The 27,500-nt window shown below is 39.2% G+C and overlaps 3 protein-coding genes across 5 annotated transcripts in view; 2 read left to right on the top strand and 1 right to left on the bottom strand.

Moving 5' to 3' along the window:
- The window catches only part of LOC121376404 (transmembrane protein 74B-like), a 9,567-nt gene extending 3,665 nt beyond the window's left edge, over positions 1 to 5,902 (top strand). For 2 of the 3 annotated variants that reach the window (XM_041504267.1, XM_041504269.1), the window contains exons 2-3: positions 4,208 to 4,306; positions 4,750 to 5,902. In XM_041504267.1, coding sequence (XP_041360201.1) covers positions 5,050 to 5,451 — 402 coding nt within the window. In that variant the 5' untranslated portion in view covers positions 4,208 to 4,306; positions 4,750 to 5,049 and the 3' untranslated portion in view covers positions 5,452 to 5,902. Of the gene's footprint in view, positions 1 to 1,796; positions 1,947 to 4,207; positions 4,307 to 4,749 lie in introns of those variants that run through there. The other variant, XM_041504268.1, reaches the window with a different exon arrangement.
- The window catches only part of LOC121376402 (collagen alpha-1(IX) chain-like), a 195,163-nt gene extending 183,682 nt beyond the window's left edge, over positions 1 to 11,481 (bottom strand). The window contains exon 1 of the mRNA XM_041504261.1: positions 10,894 to 11,481. The gene's annotated coding sequence lies outside the window, so the exon portion shown is untranslated. The remainder of the gene's footprint in view (positions 1 to 10,893) is intronic.
- An 8,655-nt stretch (positions 11,482 to 20,136) lies between these two features.
- LOC121374112 (protein PLANT CADMIUM RESISTANCE 2-like) lies at positions 20,137 to 20,512 on the top strand. Its single transcript, XM_041501047.1, has one exon. It carries the CDS (start codon positions 20,186 to 20,188, stop codon positions 20,510 to 20,512), a length of 327 nt encoding a protein of 108 aa, XP_041356981.1. The 5' UTR covers positions 20,137 to 20,185.
- The last annotated feature ends 6,988 nt before the right edge of the window (positions 20,513 to 27,500 follow it).

Genomic DNA, 27,500 nt, shown 5'->3' with positions numbered 1-27,500 from the left:
CCATATTTACTCCGTGTAACAGGAAGTGAGTATTTGTTTAACGTCATAAAATCATATTGCACTAGAGCTTTTTTTTGTTTTTTTTGTTCTGTTATCTTTTCCTCTGATAATATAGCTCTTAATTCGCTGTATTCGCCGTTATTACCTGACTCTGCATTAACATTCTCGCGTGGAAACGCCTTACTTTTCATTTTCCGGGATATTATTGTAAGGCTGCATATCGTTTTCCTGAGAGAGAGAGAGAGAGAGAGAGAGAGAGAGAGAGAGAGAGAGAGAGAGAGAGAGAGAGAGAGAGAGAGAGAGAGAGAGAAATCGGGTTCCTGCTTACTACAAACGACAAACCTGCAATAACGTCTGCGGTTCCAGGAATGGCCATGTGTTAAACGTTAGCGCTAATTTTAACAATTGCTCTGTCGAAAATAATGGTGTCATTTGTAAAAAGAATAACTTCCATATTTACTACACGCTAGAGAAGTATTTACAGCTGACGTGGAATTTTGTCGACGTGTATATTTAGGTGGAACGTGGGCAGGAGGTCTTATGCGGTAATGGAATGTTGTTTTTATCCCAGAATATAGTTTGATGCACCTATTGGAAAAGTTCAATTTTTTTAAACACCCACTGCCGTCTTAATTTAGTACATACATTCATTCATTTTTAGTTATTTTCATGCTTATATCCAATTAAGGTTCAAGCACGCTGTTCTGGGCACAGATTTTAATCTATCTGAACGGTCTGTCCAGGACAGAGGATTAGTTGTTATTGGTTAGTGAGAGAGACGTCGGTGTAGTGACCTTACACCTACCCACTGAGTCGTTAAACTTGCTCTGGATGGAAGCCGGTACCGGGACTCGAACCTACCAGTCTTATTTTCAATGGCTTAACCACGACATCACCGAGGTTGATATTATTTAATACAATGTTTATTTACCTTTTATTGTCTGCAAAACTCATCTCAGTGTAAAGTGTCACACACGTGTTGGCTCAGCCATTTTAATTTTTGTACAATTTATTTTTGGTTATTTTAAACTACTTGTATCGCTAAAAATCGACACTGAAAGTCGAAAGACTTTGTTACTATCTGGAAACTGTTTTGTGTGGATCAGTCAGGTCTGACCGAAGTGATGAGATCTTACTTCTAATTCGTCACGGTCCACGTTGGCAGATCTGACACGAGCCTACGTTAGTTCATGTCCTGGCGACTTCTCGACGCAAAAGGTCGAGTCGGGTCGGGTAATTCTTTAACATGCCCATATGCACCGAACGATCAGCCAGGCCCACCCTGGGTCTAACCTCTAACCTCGCCAGTTGCTGGGTCTGGGATAGGAGGATGCGAATAGAGTATCCAAAATGTTGAGTTATGCGACGATGATTTTATCAACAGTAACTTGATTGGCTGAAGTGAATATTATTTGGACTTGTGAAACCACTGGGGTTTTAACCGTTAAGTCGTAGATGTGTGGTCTTAGTAATTCAAAGTTTTCTTCTTGAGTTCATATAGTACTAACCGATTGTATACTCAAAGGCTGATCAGTTGGTACAAACAGTACAATCGATGATCGATGATGAAATTTCAACTGATTCCCCAAACTATCAGTAGAGGTGTAAGACCACCTTACTGACATCTCGCTCACTAACCAGTAAGAACTAACCATTAACTCATCTCCCAGACAGCTGCATCCGATAGGTGCCAGGATAGCGTGCTTGAACATTAGCTGGGTAAAGGAACGGACATAGAGTTAAAATACACATGAAATACACCATGGACAGGAACTGATTGCTTTCGGTAGACTTTCTAAAGGTGATAAACAGGTTTTGTGATTTCTCGAATTCCAGTTGCCCGCCTGTGTCCAGTTCCTCATCCATCGTGCCGTGTTTGTGGTGACCGTGTGATCATTACACGTTATTGTCACAGCTTATTCTTCTGTGTCGTCGTTAGGCTTGACGTACGTATTAAAGATCAATGGACACGCCATGTAATAACTCACGCTCTCTTACCAGTAAACAAACCCCAGTGTCTAGTCCACTCCGCTATGCTGTGTTGTTGTGTTTCTCCTTTATCATGACTTCATATAGTAACGATATTGCTGATGCTTGTATTTTGTGATTCTTTGGGTCGTGTGTGTATCTTGCGTGCGTTTGTGCGTGTGTGTTTCTGTGTGTCTTAGTGTGTGTATGTGTGTGCGTTTGAGCGTGTACGACTCTCTCTGTGTGTCTCTCTCTCTCTCTCTCTCTCTCTCTCTCTCTCTCTCTCTCTCTCTCTCTCTGTGTGTGTGTGTGTGTGTGTGTGTACGTGCGTGTCTGTGTGTGATATCAAGTGAGGTCATAGTGTTTAAAGTGCACATTCAGAGCAAGCTGTTGTAGCGCACGCCTGTCATGGGCTCAGGTCTTGACTTACGCCGGCTCCTCTAATATGTCAATATTTCTCTTCTCTCAGACTTAATGCGACTCTCAACGATACGAGTCTCTCTCTCTCCGTTGCAAAGCTCTTATCTCCTCTCTCTTGTACGATGTGTGTAACCGTGTAATGTGTGTACGTGCGTGTTTGTGTGTCTAAAAAATCTAACTACTAACTAAAACAAATTTCTTGTGTGACTACCGTTGTCATATACTACGTGTATGTTACATTTAAAGTCGCAAATAGTTTGCAGTTTTCCCACACTGTTCTTAAGGTAGACATCTTAAACTACGCCTGTCACTAAGGAAGAAAATGGCGCAGGTCTTTTACTTACGCCGGCATCCACACAGATCCCCGCTGTCGCCACTTCTTGGGCTACTCTTTTCGATTAGCAGCAAGGGATTTTTTATATGCACCAGGCGCTGGTTGGAATGAGAAATAGCTCAATGGGCCCATCGACGGGAATCGATCCCAGATCGAGCACGCATCAGGCGAGCGCTGTACCACTGAGCTACGTTCTGCCACTTTTAGACAATAAAAGCAGAATTAACCTCCAGAAATCGTCCTTTATTAGGTGATAGTTGCACATGGTGTTTCCCAGTGTCAGACAGTATCTACAGCCATTAATCTGACACTTATATTATCTCAAAATATATTCTGATTTAGCAGATAAAACTATGAAGTGTTGGATACGTTTCTAGGGTTTTCACGCTTGGATTATAAAACTCATTTTTCTGTAATATGATATGTATTAAAAATCAAACGGAAAATGAAAATACATTAGGCACAGTAAATAAAAAAACATCACCTGGGTTATCTGTCAGTACGTCAACAGTTAACACACTTAATACCATCACGTTGGTGCGAAGTACGCACAAATACTTTTAACACGGTGAAGCGTAGCAAAGAATTTTTAAAAAGACCCTTTTTTTCACAAGCAAAGCAACCCAGAAGAAAGGAATAAAAGATGGTTTCCATAAAACTGTAATATGTTGGCGACCGACGCAGAATGATGTAGACCGACAGAGACCTAATCATATTTTTTATGGGAACACAGTCGCGACATACTGCGTCGGTCGCTGACGTGTTACATGTTTTATAGTAACCAGGCTTTACCCATAATGCTCTGCTAAGACAAAATACAGTCACGTATAAAACGACTGTATAAATCGTTGTACTTTTAAAATAAGCATAAAATAATATAGCCACACAGGCATGTGTGCAGGAATTTTAGCAGAGAGGGATCTAGACTGTAGTGACCGAAGTCTATAGGCGCGTCGAGTCATGCTTCTTGTAAAATTTGCTTGAGCGAGGAGCGGTTTGAACCACGAAGCCCTTCCCCTGCATACGCGCCTTACAAAAACCAGAGAAATATCTTCTTGAAATATTAACCTTGAGAATAAAAATCATTCAACTACTTATTAAAGCCTTTATGGGATGGATAAAATACACCCCCACACTCACACTAACACACACTCACACACATACAAACACACACACACACGCAAAAGGAAAAAAAAGAAAAACTTCCCAACGATTTTTCTCAAAATCGTTACTTCACCACTAACAACTTACTGCTTTAGTAAAACAGACGTTTTCATCAGTGGCTATTTCGTATCAAACAAGTAATCTCCAACAAAGATCTATCATTGTAAATAACCGCGATCGTTTTGTGTTGTCCCACCCACTACCACAGCTTATTCTGTGGAGGTATTGTGATACAATACATGAATCCATCATCACCACGACCACAAACACACATACCTATGGTAAATGCATGTATTCACTTTTATGTGCTGTATATTTTAGACATCCCCTGAACGTCAACAACACGTGCTGTGCGATCGATTGGCCACGTTGAAAGCTAGCGACTCTTGAATTTGTCCCGACGATCGGCAAACCGTGAATGTAAGTAAATCAAGGGATTATTAGTTACACATATTTACATTGATTCCTTTTTCATTCCAAGTGAAAACATGATATTATCACTGTTATGACAGTGATTCATAAGTGTTTGCCATCACAGCTGTACCTATTTTAATGAGCTCTGTGCGAAATGGTTTAATTTAGTAAACTAGTCTGGGATTGGCAGAGAGAGAGAGAGAGAGAGAGAGAGAGAGAGAGAGAGAGAGAGAGAGAGAGAGAGAGAGAGAGAGAGAGAGAGAGAGAGAGAGAGGGAGGAGGGGAGAGTGCATAGTGAGAGAATGGAGAGAAGATAAGAGAAAGAAGGAAGAGAGACAGGGAGAGGGATCCATCTGATTAATCAAATGTTTAATATCCAACAGCCGATGAATAATTAATCAATGTGCTTTAGTTGTGTTGATAAACAAAACACCTTCTTTTCTCAACAGATTACAGCTTCCGTGATAGTGGTCTTTCTTCTCGAACAATAATCATCAGAATACATGCTGCACAGATCGAATGGTATTCTTAAGTAGGCCATGTGTATTCTTAAGTAGGCCATGTGGTTTTGACATTGTTAAGTAGATCGAGTTGTTTTTACATTATTGAGTAGATCGTGTTATTTTTTGCATTCTTAAGTAGATCATGTTATTGACATTCTTAAGTAGATCATGTTGTTTTTTACATTCTTGAGTACATAATGTGGTTTTGACCTTCTTTAATCCCATGTGTGACTCCACACTGTGAGTATGAGCGAGGACGGATGTTGTTCGAACGCCGTCTACCTGCGGGACACCGCCGACAGGCTGATGCTGCTCGCCATGGCCCTCGTCTTCGTCGGCCTCATCATCTCCACCGTCGGCTACGTCATCCCTCGCGACTACCAGGAACATCCGGGCATCTCCGCCAAGGAGTCCGAGGCCATGAACATATACTACGCGGAGCTGTCGGCAAGACTGGACATCTGTGTCGTCGTGGGGATGGCGCTCATAGCGGTGGGGGGTCTTCTCACGTCAGCCGTGTTCATGAAAACTGTGGTGTGCAACCAGAGAGAGCGGGAAGACGATGACGTGGAGATCAGAGCATTCAGAAGATTGGATTCCAACTCAAGGGATTCCAGACAGAGCTACGGGACCGTGGATAACCGTTAGATGTCGGTTATAACGAAGTTGAAGTCATTAGTAGTTTGGTTATAAGTATTACAGGACGTAATGACACCGGTTTGAGTACTCTCTACAGAGTGTTCCTTATAGGAGATGTCGGTAAAAACGAAACTGAAGTCAAGAATAGTTTCGTTTCAAGTATTACAGGAAACAATGGCAATGCTACCCTATATAATATTCGTAATAGGAGATGTTGGTTATAACGAAATTGAATACAGCATTAGTATCAGAAGATGAATGACAGGAATTTCTGATACTACTCTCTATATGACAAGTTATATAAAAACTGTTATTACTGATCGTTTGTGATATGTAATAATTTAAATTGCAAGACGAAAGCGTATGTTGTGTCTATATGGCTTAGTTTATTAGTTTATTTAAGGATGTGTGTGGTAACATGGTGTTTTTTCCATTGGGTTAATAAATTATATGTTTCCTATTCTGTGTTAATCGTTTTTAGACATGCGTAGGCATCAAAAATAGTTTCTTTAAGCCTAATAGGTCTGCTAGTTTAGGCCAAATTATTGAGTTTTATTCTAAGGTAGAGTATGAAACAAAATCGCGTAACGACAAAACAATACAAACTGGCGTGGTACAAATTGATTAGACATACAGCAAGCATATAGCAGACTCGAATTTATGTCAGGAAATAAATACAGCCAAGATACTAACGTACCAAATACCAAAAGGGACGTTTACTATATAGGCAACACGATTGGTATCATTACAAAAAAAAAAAAAAAGTATTTCTAATCATCTGAACTTTGCATGTGTGTCTTCTCGCAGCAGATCATGGAAGTTTGTTTTCTTTAACGACACCACTAGAGCACATTGATTTATTTAAAAAAAACAGGCATATTTTTCACTATTAGAGCCATTTCTGATCACTGAAATCAAACTTTATTTATATTTTATTGTTTAGATTATCCATTTCTGTACAACCGATATTTTTCTGGTCATCCTGGTGTTTCTAATACCACAAAATGCATTTTTTATATTTTTAAAAGCGCACGTGCGTCTGAGAAGTAACAGTTATGGAGTAGAGTTTTAATCTAATTTTAAGGATATTTCACCGTTTTAACGTCACAGACTCATGTTTCACTCTCTTGTAACGTTATCCAGATGTGTTACAGGTTTGTAACTTAACCAAACGTTTTACGGGTTAAAACTAGGGTATGCGCCTTTAATCATCGGCTATTGGATATCAAATATATTAGTCATTTTCGAACAGTCATGGCGAGGAATACGCTAAAAAACAATGTCCATTAGTAGCAAGTGATCTTTTATATGCACCATCCCACAGACAGGATAGCACATACCACGGCCTTTGATATACCAGTCGTGGTGCACTGACTGTAACGACAAATCATGGAGGTCAGTGTTTTAGGGCACTGCGAAGGTGTTTTTAATGTAAGATTTTTAGTTTCCAGTTTTGTTATAGTAATTGTCTCACACTGACTAAGCATTATTAAATACTGCTTTATTTCTGTATTGACGTTCCAGAACTCTTTTTTTTTAAGAAGTTTATTGACCCCAGACGCAAGTATGGTAGTGTCAGGGTTGACGTTCCAGAACTTAACGTTACAGAAGATGTGAGTTCCAACCCGTGTTTGAAAGCACACACGTAGAAACTGGAAATGTCTTTTACCTCTTCTTCAGTTGATGTTTATGGTATATGATAGCTGAATGTTCATGTGAATGTTAGAATCTGACGAATGTGAACCGAGTAACACATCAACTTTTTGTTATTGTTGTTGTTGTCGTTTTTAGGTTGTTTTTCTTTTCTTTTGGGGATTTTTTTCTTCTTTTTTTTTTTCGTGGGGGGGGGGGGGGGGGGGGGGGGGGGGGGGGGGGGGGGGGGGGGGGGGTGGGTTTTTTTTTTTTTTGTCGTTTGTTATTTTTTGAGGGGTTAAGGGATTAAGTGTTGGGTTTGTATTATTTTTGTGGGGTTCTTTTAATTTGTAGAATTACATTTTTCATACATGTGGAATACATAAAATATGTTGCCCTTGACACATATTTCGACTTTTTAGACACCCACGTTAATAACAATTCGTGTACGTGTACGAGAACGTGTCGCTATACACACAACTACAGGTACACGTATGATGTAGCATGTCGTATCGATATAGGGAATTCTATTAACGTGACCACACCCATCCAACGTGGATTTTGTCACATACTCTAACGACATGCTGTATGTATTTAATACATCTCAGTAGTAAGTAATGTTAGATGGCGACGCGCAGTTAGTTACTGATGTTAACGCAACACGTCAATATTAAAATAAAATTAAAGTTTGTTTTGTTTAACGACACCACTAGAGCACATTGATTTATTAAAAAAAAACAGGCATATTTTTCACTATTAGAGCCATTTCTGATCACTGAAATCATACTTTACTTATATTTTATTGTTTAGATTATCCATTTCTGTACATCCGATATTTTTCTGGTCATCCTGGTGTTTCTAATACCACAAAATGCATTTTTTATATTTTTAAAAGCGCACGTGCGTCTGAGAAGTAACAGTTATGGAGTAGAGTTTTAATCTAATTTTAAGGATATTTCACCGTTTTAACGTCACAGACTCATGTTTCACTCTCTTGTAACGTTATCCAGATGTGTTACAGGTTTGTAACTTAACCAAACTTTTTTACGGGTTGAAACTAGGGTATGCGCCTTTAATCATCGGCTATTGGATATCAAATATATTAGTCATTTTCGAACAGTCATGGCGAGGAATACGCTAAAAAACAATGTCCATTAGTAGCAAGTGATCTTTTATATGCACCATCCCACAGACAGGATAGCACATACCACGGCCTTTGATATACCAGTCGTGGTGCACTGACTGGAACGACAAATCATGGAGGTCAGTGTTTTAGGGCACTGCGAAGGTGTTTTTAATGTAAGATTTTTAGTTTCCAGTTTTGTTATAGTAATTGTCTCACACTGACTAAGCATTATTAAATACTGCTTTATTTCTGTATTGACGTTCCAGAACTCTTTTTTTTTAAGAAGTTTATTGACTCCAGACGCAAGTATGGTAGTGTCAGGGTTGACGTTCCAAAACTTAACGTTACAGAAGATGTGAGTTCCAACCCGTGTTTGAAAGCACACACGTAGAAACTGGAAATGTCTTTTACCTCTTCTTCAGTTGATGTTTATGGTATATGATAGCTGAATGTTCATGTGAATGTTAGAATCTGACGAATGTGAACCGAGTAACACATCAACTTTTTGTTATTGTTGTTGTTGTCGTTTTTAGGTTGTTTTTCTTTTCTTTTGGGGATTTTTTTCTCTTTTTTTCGTGGGGGGGGGGGGGGGGGGGGGGGGGTTTGGGGCTGTGGGTTTTTTTGTCGTTTGTTATTTTTGAGGGGTTAAGGGATTAAGTGTTGGGTTTGTGTTATTTTTGTGGGGTTCTTTTAATTTGTAGAATTACATTTTTCATACATGTGGAATACATAAAATATGTTGCCCTTGACACATATTTCGACTTTTTAGACACCCACGTTAATAACAATTCGTGTACGTGTACGAGAACGTGTCGCTATACACACAACTACAGGTACACGTATGATGTAGCATGTCGTATCGATATAGGGAATTCTATTAACGTGACCACACCCATCCAACGTGGATTTTGTCACATACTCTAACGACATGCTGTATGTATTTAATACATCTCAGTAGTAAGTAATGTTAGATGGCGACGCGCAGTTAGTTACTGATGTTAACGCAACACGTCAATATTAAAATAAAATTAAAGTTTGTTTTGTTTAACGACACCACTAGAGCACATTGATTTATTAATGGTAATTGTGACATATAGTCTTAGGGAGGAAACCCGCAACATTTTTCCATTAGTAGCAAGGGACCTTTTATATGCACCATCCCACAGACAGGATAGCACATACCACGGCTTTTGATGTACCAGTCGTGGTGCACTGGCTGGAAAGAGAAATAGCCCAATGGACCCACCGACGGGAATCGATCCCAAACTGACCGCGCATCAAGCGAGCGCTTTACCACTGGGATACACACACACACACACACACACACACACACACACACACACACACACACACACACACACAGACATACCCCACTATTTGCCAGGTCTTTACTAAGTTTTGTTGTACTAGCTTAATATAGTCCGGTTTAGGAAATAGTTCCTCATTAATAATAATACAAAATTCTGAAATGCCTTTTGAGATTTTTCTTTGATGATTACAAGTAGGTTTACCTCTGTAGTATTTATATAACCTATTAGTTTGAAGTTTGCTATTTTTAATATTAACTGATAATAACTGTGCAAGTGATATACCACAACTTGTATAACAACAAAATGAAGCAGTTCTCTGGGAGAAGAGTGGCTAAAACTGAACATGTTTGTGATCAACGTATGTTGATTATTTATTTATTTTTTGCAAGGTAGTTGTCAAGGGAAAGTACTTCCTAAAACTAGCAGTTACGTAGCTCTCTCGATATTATAGCATTTGTCACAGAATACATTCTCATATAGAAATTATTTCGTCTTGTTTGGAGTAAATAATAGTGCTGTGCAACCTTAAGTGGTTGACGTTTTTATAAAGATGTCTAAATGTAAATGTAAATGATATTCCACACTTGACACCGCGAGCTTACGCAAAGTTAAGACATGAATTATTGTTTTCAGTTACACCACCAGTTTCATGAGGTTAAATTTCTATCGTCACACATCTAGTTGAAATCATTTCGTTAGGTATGCAGTAAACAGTAAATAACAACCGCCTCGTCTACATTCCATAACGTCTGCCACTTTTCTTTTAAAATTAACTTTTCATAAAACAAGAGGAATTTGTCTCTTTTTTTCTCGTCTTTGTTTATTTCGGACGAGAAAAAATAAATTAATACCTGTTTCATGGCAGTCCAATACATTACTAGTATATAATAAGCGTATATTGGATGTCTAGCATGTGGTAAATGTAACATCATGACTAGAAAAAGAAAGAAACTCGTCATAAAGCATTGATTCGAGAAAGAAATAGCTTATTGGCTTCGCCGTGTTAGAATCATTGTGCAGTGAACTTTGTAAAATCAATCTGTATGCATTTGTTGTTGTTGTTGATGGTGATGATAATGATGATGATGATGATGATGATGGTGATAATAATGGTAATATTATAAGTAGTAGTAGTAGTAGTAGTAGTAGTAGTAGTAGTAGAAGCAGTAGTACTAGTACGATCGTCATCGTAGCTGTCGTCAAAATCATCATCATCAACCGCACAAAGATACCCGTGAACGCGTCAATGATAAAACAATGAAAGAGTATCACGCAAATACGCATGTTTCTACTCACAAACTCAATTCAGTGATCGCTGCTAAAGCACGACACGCCTGGACAAATCATTAGCATGTATAGTATTAGAACTGTATACGGACTGACCTTGATATAGATGAGAGGTATCCTTGTCCGCCAGCACACAGCAACTCACAACGACCTATCCTGCAAGCAGGTTTAACGACCAACTGAAGGTGTCGCCTTGCAGAGTGTATCACCATCAGTCCATGTAGCTTGTACTAGTCAGTGGACGGTGCCTCGTTAAACACAGGACTTTCAGTACTGGTACACAGTAAGGCTCTTTTCCTTACAGGTGGAGACAGAATAAAACGTAGACAGAAAGGAAGAAAGGAAGGAAGATGAAGTGAGAGAGTTCTGTCCTGAACGGACGAGCCGCCATACGTCGCCACCTGCGCTATAACAGCTTCCTCTGAATGTGCACGTTAAGACCCTGACCAGACCAGGGAGACAGACAGACAGACAGAAAGGAAGAAAGGAAGGAAGATGAAGTGAGAGAGTTCTGTCCTGAACGGACGAGCCGCCATACGTCGCCACCTGCGCTATAACAGCTTCCTCTGAATGTGCACGTTAAGACCCTGACCAGACCAGGGAGACAGACAGACAGACAGAAAGGAAGAAAGGAAGGAAGATGAAGTGAGAGAGTTCTGTCCTGAACGGACGAGCCGCCATACGTCGCCACCTGCGCTATAAACAGCTTCCTCTGAATGTGCACGTTAAGACCCTGACCAGACCAGGGAGACAGACAGACAGACAGAAAGGAAGAAAGGAAGGAAGATGAAGTGAGAGAGTTCTGTCCTGAACGGACGAGCCGCCATACGTCGCCACCTGCGCTATAACAGCTTCCTCTGAATGTGCACGTTAAGACCCTGACCAGACCAGGGAGACAGACAGACAGACAGAAAGGAAGAAAGGAAGGAAGATGAAGTGAGAGAGTTCTGTCCTGAACGGACGAGCCGCCATACGTCGCCACCTGCGCTATAACAGCTTCCTCTGAATGTGCACGTTAAGACCCTGACCAGACCAGGGAGACAGACAGACAGACAGAAAGGAAGAAAGGAAGGAAGATGAAGTGAGAGAGTTCTGTCCTGAACGGACGAGCCGCCATACGTCGCCACCTGCGCTATAACAGCTTCCTCTGAATGTGCACGTTAAGACCCTGACCAGACCAGGGAGACAGACAGACAGACAGAAAGGAAGAAAGGAAGGAAGATGAAGTGAGAGAGTTCTGTCCTGAACGGACGAGCCGCCATACGTCGCCACCTGCGCTATAACAGCTTCCTCTGAATGTGCACGTTAAGACCCTGACCAGACCAGGGAGACAGACAGACAGACAGAAAGGAAGAAAGGAAGGAAGATGAAGTGAGAGAGTTCTGTCCTGAACGGACGAGCCGCCATACGTCGCCACCTGCGCTATAACAGCTTCCTCTGAATGTGCACGTTAAGACCCTGACCAGACCAGGGAGACAGACAGACAGACAGAAAGGAAGAAAGGAAGGAAGATGAAGTGAGAGAGTTCTGTCCTGAACGGACGAGCCGCCATACGTCGCCACCTGCGCTATAACAGCTTCCTCTGAATGTGCACGTTAAGACCCTGACCAGACCAGGGAGACAGACAGACAGACAGAAAGGAAGAAAGGAAGGAAGATGAAGTGAGAGAGTTCTGTCCTGAACGGACGAGCCGCCATACGTCGCCACCTGCGCTATAACAGCTTCCTCTGAATGTGCACGTTAAGACCCTGACCAGACCAGGGAGACAGACAGACAGACAGAAAGGAAGAAAGGAAGGAAGATGAAGTGAGAGAGTTCTGTCCTGAACGGACGAGCCGCCATACGTTGCCACCTGCGCTATAACAGCTTCCTCTGAATGTGCACGTTAAGATCTATGACCTGACCAGACCAGGGAGACAGACAGACAGACAGGAAGACAGAAAAAAGAAAGAAAGAAATGGTTTATTTAACGACGCACTCAACACATTTTATTTACGGTTATATGGCGTCAGGCATATGGTTAAGGACCACACAGATTTTGAGAGGAAACCCGCTGTCGCCACTACATGGGCTACTCTTTCCGATTAGCAGCAAGGGATCTTTTATTTGCGCTTCCCACAGGCAGGATAGCACAAACCATGGCCTTTGTTGAACCAGTTATGGATCACTGGTCGGTACAAGTGGTTTACACCTACCCATTGAGCCTTGTGGAGCACTCACTCATGGTTTGGAATAGGTATCTGGATTAAAAATCCCATGCCTCGACTGGGATCCGAACCCAGTACCTACCAACCTGTAGACCGATGGTCTAACCACGACGCCACCGAGGCCGATCACAGAAAATAGAGACAAAGAGACGCAGAGACGCAGAAAGACTGACTGACAAACAGAAGCGGAGTGTGAGAGTAGGGGGGAATCGGGAGTCATTTCTATATATTTTTAATTGTTTTTATTTAAAACATTGATTCCAATTTTTCCTATGTGTTTGTTTTGTCTTTCAGCATGCATTGTCCACACTCTTTCTATAAAGAATAACGTGCGGTAGACGTGTACATATAAATCTTGATAATTTGTATTCTTAAAACTTAAATATAACTTCAACGCTCTTACAGGAAAAAAGCATATTCATAATAGCCATAAACGTACCAAGTATATTTCTTGTTTAAATACTGTCCTGCACAACGGAAACCGGATATTGAGAGAAGGTGTACTTTCCTCTATGTTGCTGATAACAGACAGCAGCTGCCTAGATGCACTTTGGTTCTGTTCATAATGTATAAAGATCTCTGAATTTGTTATGTACGTCAGTTATTGCGCTTATGTGTCCTTGGATTAAGATGTATTACTAGGTGGTATTTGCCAACAAGGACATAAATACTTCAAAAACTAAAACAAATATGGACATGGGATTAATAAAAACATATTATTTCACTAATTATGAAGTATACATTTTCAAAGTAAAATACAATTGCAAGTGTAATTGAGAGCCTCTTGTAATGTGAGATGTTCTGATATTTTGATGTTATGGAAAGTGTCGACCATTTGTGTGCATGTACCGGTTTACAAGCTTTCTTCGAAGTAGGGATGACAGAAAGAAACACTTATTTAAAGACACCTCGGGAACTTGTTTCGCTAGTATCAATGGAAATTTGGGAAAGGAAAGGAGAGGGTGATGGGAAGACTGAGAAGGATAGGGGAGAAAAGAGAGGCACAGGAACATGAATGAATGAATGAATGAATGAAAGAATGTTTAACGACACCCCAGCACAAAAATACACATCGGCTATTGGGTGTTACAAATGGTAAGCACGGGAACAAGACAGGAACAAGACAGGGAGAAGATGACGAGAGGCGTAAATGGAAGGCCACAGGGTTAGTACTAAAAGGCTTAAAGGATAATCAATCACAGAAACTATCAAATTGAAACAACATCGTGCAGTTCGGTTTAAAAAGGTATTGTTGTGTCCATATATGGAACACTGCGCACGTTCGACAGGAAATGCGATGTTGAATCACGTGACTGGAAAGTGCATATAAGAAGGAGGACACTAAGTACCGTCAATATTAGCAGCATCAACATCATGGTAACTGTATTCACAAGCACATTCAGTATCACTATCATTTCCTTCGTGTCATCATTGTCACTATCTGTCAAATTACCAAATATTTGGCATCCAATAGCCGATGAGTATTAAATAAATTAATGTGCTCTAGTGGTGTCGTTAAACAAAACAAACTTTAACTTTTAACTTTCATTGTCATTATATCGTCATCATTATCATCATCATCAAAAGTTACTTTTTAACTGTTCAATTTTAAGCAGTTTGATACAGTTTAAAATTTCCCTTTAAAACAAATTTAACTTACCTTAAGTCAAACATAATACGTCATTGTTTAAACACCATCGAGTCGGCAATTTCTGTAAACGGATTTTTATTAAAATAAATTTGTCCTGGCACGATCCTGATAAACAAGAGCTCAGAAATATGCACTATATTTTTAAAGTATAAAACTGTTTTCGGTAGATCAACTAGAAAGTAACAATTTATAATTACACGAAAATATTTCGTGGCAAACCTCTGTACTCCAAATAAATCAACCTGCGCTTGTTAGTTTTTTAAGTCTTTAATCACCGAAAATATCATATTTTGACAGGTAACACCGTTGTATGTTTTACGCCAACAATAAGGGTGTCGGGAACAATGGAGCATTGTCGTGGTTCCCATAGAAACGGGAGTACAGATGACATCTTCATTTTCGATTATTGTCAGGTTCATGGAAAGAAACGAAATCGAAAGGTGCATCTGAGAACAACTTTGAAAGTGGACAAAGACCGCAGGTGCTCTGCTGAACCTACCAGCATACAACACCGTAATGTGAAATTTTCTTTTTACATAAGAGTTGTTGGGGGGGGGGGGTTTCTTTCCTCATTTTGTCGTGTTAAAAAAAAAACGTGTACGTGAGACCACAAAAGACGATTGGTGGATTTGTTCTCTAAAAATTGCACTTGCGAATTCTCACCAGTTTAGCTTTCAGATCTCAGGTGGCAATGACAGAAGACTTTTTATGTTAAAAGGACGTTTGTTTTCTATAGTTACTTTCACCGGGAGCGAAGATTCGGTGTCATTCGGGCGCGATCGGATTGCACAATAATTTCAACACCATTGAGTAATCGGCGAGTAGTCAGCTCTGTTTTCAGTCGGGCGTGCGGATCGAGCCGGAATTTCGCGGCGTGTTAGTAAATACGAATTGAAATATATGGCAACTTTGAAGCAGAGAAGACATCAATGGTTTCTGAAGAACAGTGGACAAGTCCGTACATAGCCGACAATAACTAGGGTAGTGGCAGTTAGAAAAAAAAAAAGAGAGAGGAAAAAAAGAAAACGAATTATTGTACAGTAATGTAGGCTATTCTCCAATTCGTCAAAATGGACATTTCCAAATAAATTAAAAACAGCATTTTGGGAAGTATTTTTCGCGTATGGGTACAGCCCCCTACCCCCTTCCACAGTGCGGTAATATTATTATCTGTGAATAAACCAAGGTGGTGTTTTTGTTTTTTTGTTGTTGTTTTTGCGGGGGGGGGGGGGGGGAGAGGAAAAGTTTTTAAATATTGTTTTACCTCAAGGTCACTAAGAAGCTGTTTTCATTTCTTTAAGTTTGTTTTGTGTTTTGCTGTTGTTTCTCGAGGGGGTGTTGTTGTTGTTTCGTTTCGTTTTGTTTCTTTTTGTTCTGCTTTATGTCACAAACAAATGTTAAAATAGAAACATATGGAACTCGTGACTGATAATGCACCTTTAAAACGGTTTAGAGAATGGGGGGGGGGGGGGGGGTATTACCAGTGTTTTTCGGTATCATCAATATCATATATTAGGAATAAAAATTGTATTATGCGAGCCTCTACCATCGGTAATATGACATCATCACGATTAGCACAAATTAGTTTGACGTCACGCATTTTACCTAAATCTTTGAAAACGTTACGCTCAGGTACACAGGTATTGTTGGCTTGTTAGCAAATGACCCATCCACAGCAACACATTACCCAGAGACCTTGCAAATTTGCATACCATTATTAACTGGGTTAATACACTAAAATTATCATATGAGTTTATGACATGGATATTATGGGTAAGCTACAGGATATATATAGCGAGTTATATTTCATGATCAAAGCTTGTACTGACAGAGCAGTGTCTTTTATAATTTTTGCATTATGTTCTTCATATCTCGTCAGTTTCATTAAAATCAGTTAAAAGTCATAATCGTTAAATTTCAGAAATCACAAGCAAATTAATCATAAACTGACCATATCAATCACAACAGTAACTTATTGCCTTGAACATAACAATTAATTAACAACGATGTTTTTAAATAAAAAATATTTGGTAATGATTTTATAAACATATTAAATTGATATTAACAAGGATTAATTTGATGTGTAGGTGTGAACAGGCCTCGGTGGTGTCGTGGTTAATCCATCGGGCATGAGGCTGATAGGTACAGGTTTCGCAGCCCGGTACCGGCTCCCACCCAGAGCGAGTTTTAACGATTTAGTGGGTAGGTGTAAGGCCACTACACCCTCTTCTCTCTCACTAACCATTAACAACTTACTGACCCACTGTCCTGGGCAGACAGCCCAGATAGCTGAGGTGTGTGCCCAAGACAGCGTGTTCGAACCTTAATTGGATATAAGAACGAAAATAAGTTGAAATGAAATGAAATAAAATGTAGGTGTGAATGATTTGATGGGTAATGTTGTTATTGTACCAAGATGACAAGCATTACATGTGAATGGTTTGACGGGTAATGTTGTTATTGTACCAAGATGACAAGCATTACATGTGAATGGTTTGACGGGTAATGTTGTTATTGTACCAAGATGACAATCATTACATGTGAATGGTTTGACGGGTAATGTTGTTATTGTACCAAGATGACAAGCATTACATGTGAATGATTTGACGGGTAATGTTGTTATTGTACCAAGATGACAAGCATTACATGTGAATGGTTTGACGGGTAATGTTGTTATTGTACCAAGATGACAATCATTACATGTGAATGGTTTGACGGGTGATGTTGTTATTGTACCAAGATGACAATCATTACATGTGAATGGTTTGACGGGTGATGTTGTTATTGTACCAAGATGACAATCATTACATGTGAATGATTTGACGGGTAATGTTGTTATTGTACCAAGATGACAATCATTACATGTGAATGGTTTGACGGGTGATGTTGTTATTGTACCAAGATGACAATCATTACATGTGAATGATTTGACGGGTAATGTTGTTATTGTACCAAGATGACAAGCATTACATGTGAATGGTTTGACGGGTAATGTTGTTATTGTACCAAGATGACAAGCATTACATGTGAATGGTTTGACGGGTAATGTTGTTATTGTACCAAGATGACAATCATTACATGTGAATGGTTTGACGGGTAATGTTGTTATTGTACCAAGATGACAATCATTACATGTGAATGGTTTGACGGGTAATGTTGTTATTGTACCAAGATGACAAGTATTACATGTGAATGTTTTGACGGGTAATGTTGTTATTGTACCAAGATGACAATCATTACATGTGAATGGTTTGACGGGTAATGTTGTTATTGTACCAAGATGACAATCATTACATGTGAATGGTTTGACGGGTAATGTTGTTATTGTACCAAGATGACAATCATTACATGTGAATGGTTTGACGGGTAATGTTGTTATACCAAGATGACAAGTATTACATGTGAATGGTTTGACGGGTAATGTTGTTATTGTACCAAGATGACAAGTCATTACATGTGAATGGTTTGACGGGTAATGTTGTTATTGTACCAAGATGACAAGCATTACATGTGAATGATTTGACGGGTAATGTTGTTATTGTACCAAGATGACAATCATTACATGTGAATGATTTGACGGGTAATGTTGTTATTGTACCAAGATGACAATCATTACATGTGAATGATTTGACGGGTAATGTTGTTATTGTACCAAGATGACAATCATTACATGTGAATGGTTTGACGGGTAATGTTGTTATTGTACCAAGATGACAAGCATTACATGTGAATGATTTGACGGGTAATGTTGTTATTGTACCAAGATGACAAGCATTACATGTGAATGATTTGACGGGTAATGTTGTTATTATACCAAGATGACAATCATTACATGTGAAAAATTAAAGTTTGTTTTGTTTAACGACACCACTAGAGAACATTGATTTATTAATCATCGGTTATTGGATATCAAACATTTGTTAATTTTAACATTTAGTCTTAGAGAGGAAACCCGCTATATTTTTCCCATTAGTAGCAAGGGATATTTTATATGCACCATCCACGGCCTTTGATAAACCAGTCGTGGTGCACTGGCTGGAACGAGAAATAGCCCATTACATGCGAATGTGACACACTACCACAATACCACTATCATTATCACTACCACTTTAATCTTTTTCTTATTCTTTATTTCTATTCGTCAGGTCAGATAAAAATAAGAATGTTCATTTTGATGGAAACATGTTTGAAAAATCGTCTACAGAAATACGCATTTATAAGTGTTTTGTTTTCTGCCTTGTGTATTTTTTTTATTTTTTTTATATTATTATTATTTATTTATTTATTTTTATTTTTATTTTTATTTTTATTTTTATTTTTATTTTTATTTTATTTTGTGCGTTAAAGTATCATTTAGTAGATACAATATAACACGTTCTCTTGTAACAGTAAAACGTACACAATTCAAGGGAAAGAAACCAATCCCGCCTCCTGTTTGTTTTTGTACTCTGGGTTATTCCCCTTAAAACAGTCTAGTTCGACAACTATTCCTGAATTGACGTTTTTAATGTGCTCCCCCGGTATAAATCATTGATGAAACAAACATTATGTGCATATAGTAAAAGTTCGATAAAACAGCCGACAGGAGAGAGTGTTAAACATTGCCATGTCAAGAGCAATTTGTCTGGCTGCTAGAAGACAAAATTCTAAATCATAACGATTTTGAAACACACAACTGATAACGAAATGAGTTGCATATTTAGTCCACGGATGAATTAATGAATTAATAAACGAACCAACCAACCAACCAGCCAACCAACCAGCTAACCAGCCAACCAACCAGCCAACCAGCCAACGAACGAACGAATGAATGAACAAACGAATGAAAAGGAATAGATGAATCAATAAATTAATAAAGGAACCAATCAAGCAACTACCCAACGAATGAATGAATGAATGAGTGAACGAGTGAGTGACTGACTGAATGAATGATTGACTGACTGACTGAATGAGTGATTGACTGACTGAATGAATGAATGAGATCATGAATAAATGAATGAATGAATCAACAAAACAATGAATAAACGTACGAACGATTGAACGAAAGAACGAACGAACGAACGAACGAATGAATGAATGGTTGAATGATGAATGAATGAATGAATGAATGAATGACGAAACAAAACTTCGCTTAATAGGTTTTAATAAACACGAAAGAATATTTGATACAGGATAGATACAAAAATAAATAGTATAATTGTTTTCCAATAAATATCTGAATTCGTTTATTCATTCGTGTTGTTTAAATCCTGAAACTAATTTTTCCAGTGCTATACAGGACGAACGCGAGCATGGTGTTTTGTTTGCTATTAGAATCGTATAGTTGTGCCCATTGGACTTAATTAGCCAGCTTTTGCACGGAGCTAGATACATCTGTCTGTATCATGAGCCTTAATCGTAAGATAAGTTTACGAGTTACAAAGTCCTCATGCTACGTCCACAATGCGATATAATATTCGCATTTTAACAAGGGGACCTGGGAGTCTCTATAGGTTGGTTCAAAACAACGGACTAACGCTCAAACAGTAAAATGTCTTCGGACTGGCAACATGGAATATGTGGGTGTTTCGACAATCTGGGAATCTGTATCATCGCCTACGTAGTCCCGTGCTACACGGCCGGCAAAAACGCCGAGGCGGTTGGCAATAGTTGCTGCTTGTGTGGACTCGCTTTCTTCATCCCCATTGTAAATATCTGTGCCGCTGTTTCTACAAGAGGAAAACTTAGGGAGCAGAAAGGCATCGACGGGAGCTGTCTGAGCGACTTCTTGACCATTCTGTTCTGTCCATTGTGTGCGATGGTGCAGGAAGCCCAGGAGACCCAGGGGATGGGAGCTAACTACATGGTGCGGGAGTGACAGTGTTCTCTTAGGGGTGGGTGGGAGGGGGGGGGGGTGAAAACTGTACACGATAGTTTTGTCAGAACACATACTGTAAACAAAATGAGAAAAACAATAAGGATTGAGTTTTATCAGCAATCGAGCTTTCAGGACGTTAAGGAAATATATAACTTCCTATTGTAATGGATTTATAACATTCGTGGAATTTTTATAACATTTAACGGTATTAGTATGCTAAACATTTTATTCCAAAAAGCCCAAAAGAAAATCATAATAACTTCAGAGAAAGGTACATGGACAATTTCACCGGTTTACAAGAGAGTTGGACAGTTCCAGTTTGATCCATAGCATGGTATACATGTTGTGAAATTGGACAACATAATATGAAGAGTGGGAGAGAGAGAGCTGAACAGTTCCAGTTTGATCCATAGCATGGTGTACATGTTGTGAAAATGGACAACATAATGTGTCCCAGGAAGTCAGGAATGGTGCCTTCTTACTGTGGTGAAGTGTTCGCTTACAACGATCTATTACAAACAACAGACGTTTTGAAAATTAATTGCATTCTTTCAACATTTCATTGATCCACAGCCACGGCGGAAGTAAGTAGACATTGGAGTGGCTGACTGAGATCGAGGGCGCAAAGCAAAGTTTCTAAGGGGTTTCAGGGGTATGCTCCCCCATACAATTTTAAAAAACGAATTGTCCTGAAACGCAATTTCCTGCATTCTACAAGCAACATGTATCTCTGCCTTAACATTTACTACCATTAATATTTTTGATTCAGAATTATGTATGTGTGTGTAGTAATATAGTTACATAGTGTTGACATAAATTCTGTATCACACTGTCTGGGGTACTACCTCATATAATGATGGCCTTTGTTCTTCATAGGACGGATACACGGGACAATGCACAGGAATATACTGTATGCAGTTTTGATTTATCACCTAATACAATATGCTTTAAAGTTTTACACTTTTTTACAGTAAGCCTTTTAGGCATTTAAAAATGTCAATTGCAAAACAACAATAGTCTAGATATTAATAAATAACATTTACAACAAAATGTTCGAATGTGTTTTATTCTACCATAAAAACAAACTAGCTTCTGCTGCTGACTGCGGTGTATTGTAGTATACTGGTGGATCATCATAATGTGTGTGTGTGGGTAATATAAATACACATTGTGATAACACGATAATACAGCTTGGTGCAACTGATAAAGTACTACTGCTGCTGCTGCTGATGATGATGATGCTACTATAATTTATTACAAACATTTAAGCTATAATATAGAACATCTCTTATTACACATCTGTCATTACACCATTATTTTAAATAACCTGACATAATACTATATTACTTAGCTGAATAACGTGAGGTCAAGGGGGCGGGACGTAACCCAGTGGTAAAACGATCGCTTGATGCGCGGTCGGTTTCGGATCGATCTCCGTCGGTGGGCCCATGTGGCTATTTCTCGTTCCAGCCAGTACACCACGACTGGTATATCAAAGGCTGTGGTATGTGCCACCCTGTCTTATGGGATGGGGTATATAAAAGATCCATTGCTACTAATTCAAAAAATGTAGCAGGTTTCCTTTCTAAGACTATACGTACAAATTACTAAATGTTTGACATCCAATAGCCAAATGTTTGACATCCAATAGCCGATGATTAATAATCTAGTGGTTTCGATAAACAAAACAAACAAAGCTAGGTCAAAGTGCATCAGTTTAGGACAACAAATCTTGTCCAAAAGATATTAAAGACTTAACAGGCCCGTGGAAACGATACCTGGAGGGGTCCACAATCTCTACAGGGGGGAGGCACAAACCAGATTATTATCTTTATTTATATAGAGTAGAACAAACAAAGGTACATTTTTGCCCTCAAGTGTGTGCGTGTGTGAGTGTGCGCGAGTGTGTGTGTCTGAGTGTGTGTGTGCGCGCGCGCGCGTGCGTGTGTGTGTCGGGGGTGGGGTGGACGGAGGCGGGCACAGGATCCATGTCTTCGGTTCCCACGGGCCTAATTATGACATGATATAATGTTTTACGAAGCAAAATTTTTTTTAAACAATTGTAAGATGGACTGTGCCAAATTATTTTACTATATCAATCGTTTATTTTGCAGTCAACTCTTTTCTGAATTATATAATGTTACAGTTAAAGTTTGTTTTGCTTAACGCCACCACTTGAGTACATTGATTAATTAATCATCGGTTATTGAATGTCAAACATTTGGTAATTATGACTCGTGGTTATCAGAGGAAACCCGCTACATTTTTCCTAATGTAGCAAGGGATCTTTTATATACACTTTCCCACATAGGCTGCAGGAAAGCACATACCACGGCCTTTGTCCAGTTTTGGTGAACTGGTTGGAAAGAGAAAAGAATTAAATAATGTAGTTATTTTGCTGTGTTTTATAATGTATGTACCTATTTAAAATGTCAATTATTTATTTCATTTCGTTTCATTTCCGTCCAACTAAGGTTGAAGCACGCTGTTCTAGGCACATATTTCAATTGTATGGGTTGTCTGTCCAGGTCACTGGGTTAATGGTTAATTGTTAGTGGTTTATGTGCGAGACAAATATAAACAAAAAGGATGACAGAAATGTTTTATTTAAATGACGAACTCAACACATTTTAATTACGGTTATATGGCTTCGGACTTACGGTTAAGGACCACTCAGATAATTAAAGAGGAAACCCGCTGCCGCCACCCCATGGGCTACTCTGTACCACGGGGCTTCCTCTCAGGATACCACATACCATGGTTTTGTGTGGAGCATTGGATGGAACAAGAAATAGCCTTAAAAGCTCACCGACGCGGTATCAAGATAATGTCACGAAGAGGTGCAATTTACGACAACCGTCGGCCATTGCGTAATAACAGAGTTGATTGCGAAAGGGTTAATAATCACGTGATGTTTTATCTCGTGAGCGTGACTCCGTAATGGAGACTACGGGTGGGTGTTTCTTTTAGAACCCATTATCAGTGCTGGCCTCAATTAATTTCGCTATATGTTTCTATATAGCCTTAGTGGCTATAACATTTTTATTAATATCAGCAGGCCCGTGAAGTTGTGTATGTACCTTTGCCTGCATGGGGGACACATACCCTGAAAAGGACAACCCCTGTTGTCCAGCTCTTTCTCCCAGCATATTGGTTTAAACAGACACACCCGCTAAACCAGGCCGGAGTACACCAATTTTACACAAAAAGCACTACTTTTGCATGGGCCGGAATTACCACAAACAAGTCTTCAATGTCAACAAGTTACACATGTTTACAAATTACATGCTATCCCCTGTCACTTCAGTCAAACAGTTGCCACTTCATAGCTGTCTGCCATGAAATAATCACAGTCAAACAGCAGACTACTTGCGCGGTCAAATTTCCGGATTTGGACAACCAAATGGGAAGATAACTGTAATCTGAGGCCTGCTCTTACACACCTCCGGGATTGCGACATCCTTATCTAGGTTGTGGAACATTAAAGTTTGTTTAGTTTAAAGACATCACTAGAGTACATTGCTTCATTATTCGTCGGCTATTGCATGACAAACATTGGATAATTCTGACACGCTACATGTTTTCCATTATGGCCTCAAAGGATTTTTATATACACTTGTTCACAGACAGCATAACACATACCACGGCCTTTAATATACCTGTCGTGGGCGATGCGGGGGGGGGGGGTAGGACCCTGGAGTCCATCGAGGTGTTTCGATCCCGTGACCCAAGCACCCCAGGCGAACATTCGATCGACTGAGGTAGATCTAGTCCCCTCCCTCTAGATTGTGAAAGACGAACCTTGGAGAGGACAACGCCTACGTATATTTGGTGTCTAACATAAAAATAATAACTTTGGCTATTACGACGGCTTGTCCTGAGAGAGATGGGGGTAGAGAGAGAGAGAGAGAGAGAGAGAGAGAGAGAGAGAGAGAGAGAGAGAGAGAGAGAGAGAGAGAGAGAGAGAGAGAGAGACGGGGTGAAGAGGAGAGGAGGGAGAGTGGGAGTGGCATGGGAGAGAGGGGTGAAGAGGAGAGGAGGGAGAAAGGGAGAGGAGAGAGAGAGAGAGAGAGAGAGAGAGAGAGAGAGAGAGAGAGAGAGAGAGAGAGAGAGAGAGAAGGGAGAGACAGCGAGATGGATATTGAGAGACAGAGAGGGAGAGAGAGTGAATGAGAGAGAGAGAGAGAGAGAGAGAGAGAGAGAGAGAGAGGGGGGGTGAAGAGGAGAGGAGGGAGAGTGGGAGTGGCATGGGAGAGAGGGGTGAAGAGGAGAGGAGGGAGACAGGGAGGGGAGAGAGAGAGAGAGAGAGAGAGAGAGACAGCGAGATGGATATTGAGAGACAGAGAGAGGGAGAGAGAGTGAATGAGAGAGAGAGAGAGAGAGAGAGAGAGAGAGAGAGAGAGAGAGAGAGAGAGAGAGAGAGAGAGAGAGAGAGACTGTAGGCATTTCCTACGTAATACCAACAAGATATCTTTTATGTATTTTCCTACAGATAGGACAGTGCATACCACGGTTTTTAATGTACCTATCAGGGAGCGCTGGTTGGGATGGGGAAACCAGCGGCGTGTTCAGGAGACCAAGCGCTCGCGAACAGTGTGACTGATAGCATCGTCTTCTATCACATCACATTCATCTAACGTTAGGCGCAAAGACCAGTCTAGCGAGTGTCTGCGATCATTCGATCTCCTGAACAGGAGTCCGAGTACACGGAAGGCGATAGGTCCCATGACTCATCGAAACTCAGTTGAGCGCTTAACACTGAACTACATCCCGCCACAAAGACACACTCTGGTGCAGACGACTTTTAAATGGATAGTATCTGCTGGTGGTCCGAGTATGCATCTTTCCAATACAGAGATAAGGCTCATGTTTCATGAAAATTTCCTTTTGAGATTTCAAACTACATTAATTTTTAATTGATAATATCCGCATTAAAGGATGTACCTTATAAACACAAGTGCATACAAATGATAGTTGTGTTCGTATTAGTAAATTAAATTACAGTATTATGAAGCAAAAGTGTATTTCAACACTAGTTGTGTTTGAGAAAATGATATTACAACATGGTGAGACGAGTGTATAGCTTTAAAATTAGTTGTGTTTGAGTTTTGTATCAGTATACGATGTCATAATACAAATAGGCGACATTGTGTTTTACATTAGTAAATGGTATTACAATACGGTGAGGCGAGAGTGTCTCTATAGGTAGTACTAAACCAAATAACTTCCGGCTGGGTCAAAGTTCGAGGTTCACTTTTGATAGAGAAGTGAACACCACAAGTCCTGTGATTGGTTATAAATGTGAGTGTGTTGGTTGTAAAAAAAATTAGTTTCATCTGGGCTAAAAATGTATGCAATTTTATTTCGTCAAGTAGCCTTGTGCTTGGAACATGTATGGGGTACCTGTAAAAAAAAGTACTCAAATTTTGTGCGGAACTAGGGTAGTCATAGACGCTACCCGTTATCTCAGAAATGAGCAGCTTGACACCCACTTTTTTGTGATTCACTTTAAGGGTGAGGGGTGGTAGTATTTATATCCGTGGCGTTTATGTCGATTGATACGTTGCAGGTAGGAGTTTTAGCCACATATGTTACTATTGTCGTCTATGGGATTTGATTTGGTAGTATACACCCTATAAAACTAGTTCTGCTCGTGTTTCAAATTACATATGTTTTGCAGTAAAATTGTAAATACATCTCATATTTCTATCTATAACAGGTCATTTATTGTCATTTTTTCTACCGTTTGTTTGAATACCATAACAGGTCATGATAATACTGACACATTTTTATGGTTTTTATTCCAGGGATTTTCATAACTAATATATAAGATTGAAAAATTACCTGGGTATAATTTTGATTAGTACTTTAGTAAATGGTATTACAATATGGTATGGTGAGAGTGTCTCTTTAAAACTAAAGTAGTTTCGGAAATAGAATAAAACAGGTAAACAGGTGATTTGTGCACTTTATTGGAACAGACTATAACAAATTTTGATTGCCATGTGTTAATTTCATTGCTCTTGCAATGAGGGACCGTTTCTGATGACGGTTTGCCCCTATCCCTCTCCAAAATAAAATATTTGTAGACATTTCTAAGTAAGTTTTGAGCAAAACTGTCAAGAGCCATTCTGAGTGTGTGATCTATTATACCGGTATTAAAGGTGCTATGTATTAAAGGTGCTATCTCCAGGTTGCATAATCACAGCTATTGCAAATAATTTGTTTGAAATTAAATGTTGCTTTCACATTTAAAGACTACACCTTCAACTATATGCCCATAAATATAACAATATAATTTTATCTACTAGTAGAAAATACATTTTTATTGGCGAATCTTTATCACAAACAGATTATCACATATAACTATGATATAGCATCTTTAAGTGGTTGCAAAATTGTATAAATTTCTAATGTTCTTATATTGAATTTATATTGACTAAATATGCTGATCATAATTAATAATTTATGCTGAAATTCAAAATACTCAGTTAACTTGCAGTTTTAAATTAAAAGTTTGTTTAAGGGTAAATGAAATTGACACATGTCGATCAAAATTTGTTATAGTCTGTTCCAATAAAGTGCACAAATTACTTGTTTACCGACATCTTTCTTTTAATTTCAAGAGTAAACACCACCTTGTACATCAACGAGAACCCAAACAAGTAATTGCTAAATTAGGTAGAGTATTATTAAATAGATATTTACAAAATATTTACTTGTCAGTTTAATATGAAAGACATAATCGACGAAAATCCGACACTACTTTAGTTCTGCTCGTGTTTTACATTAGTAAATGGTATTACAATATGGTGAGCCGAGAGTGCATCTTTAAAACTAGTTCTGCTCGTGTTTTACTTTAGTAAATGATATCACAATATGGTGAGACGAGTGAGTATCTTTAAAACTAGTTTTGCTTGTGTATTATATTAGTAAATGATAATACCATAATGCGAGGCGAAAGTGTGTCTTTAAACCCGGTGAGTGA

This window comes from Gigantopelta aegis, chromosome 6 (genome assembly GCF_016097555.1).
Source record: "Gigantopelta aegis isolate Gae_Host chromosome 6, Gae_host_genome, whole genome shotgun sequence".
Classification (NCBI taxonomy): domain Eukaryota; kingdom Metazoa; phylum Mollusca; class Gastropoda; order Neomphalida; family Peltospiridae; genus Gigantopelta; species Gigantopelta aegis.
This window is presented reverse-complemented; position numbering and strand designations above follow the sequence as displayed.

What these genes read in the sequence shown, in the direction of transcription:
- LOC121374112 (XM_041501047.1), top strand. Translation starts at nt 20,186, where the DNA reads ATGTCTTCGGACTGGCAACATGGAATATGTGGGTGTTTCGACAATCTG.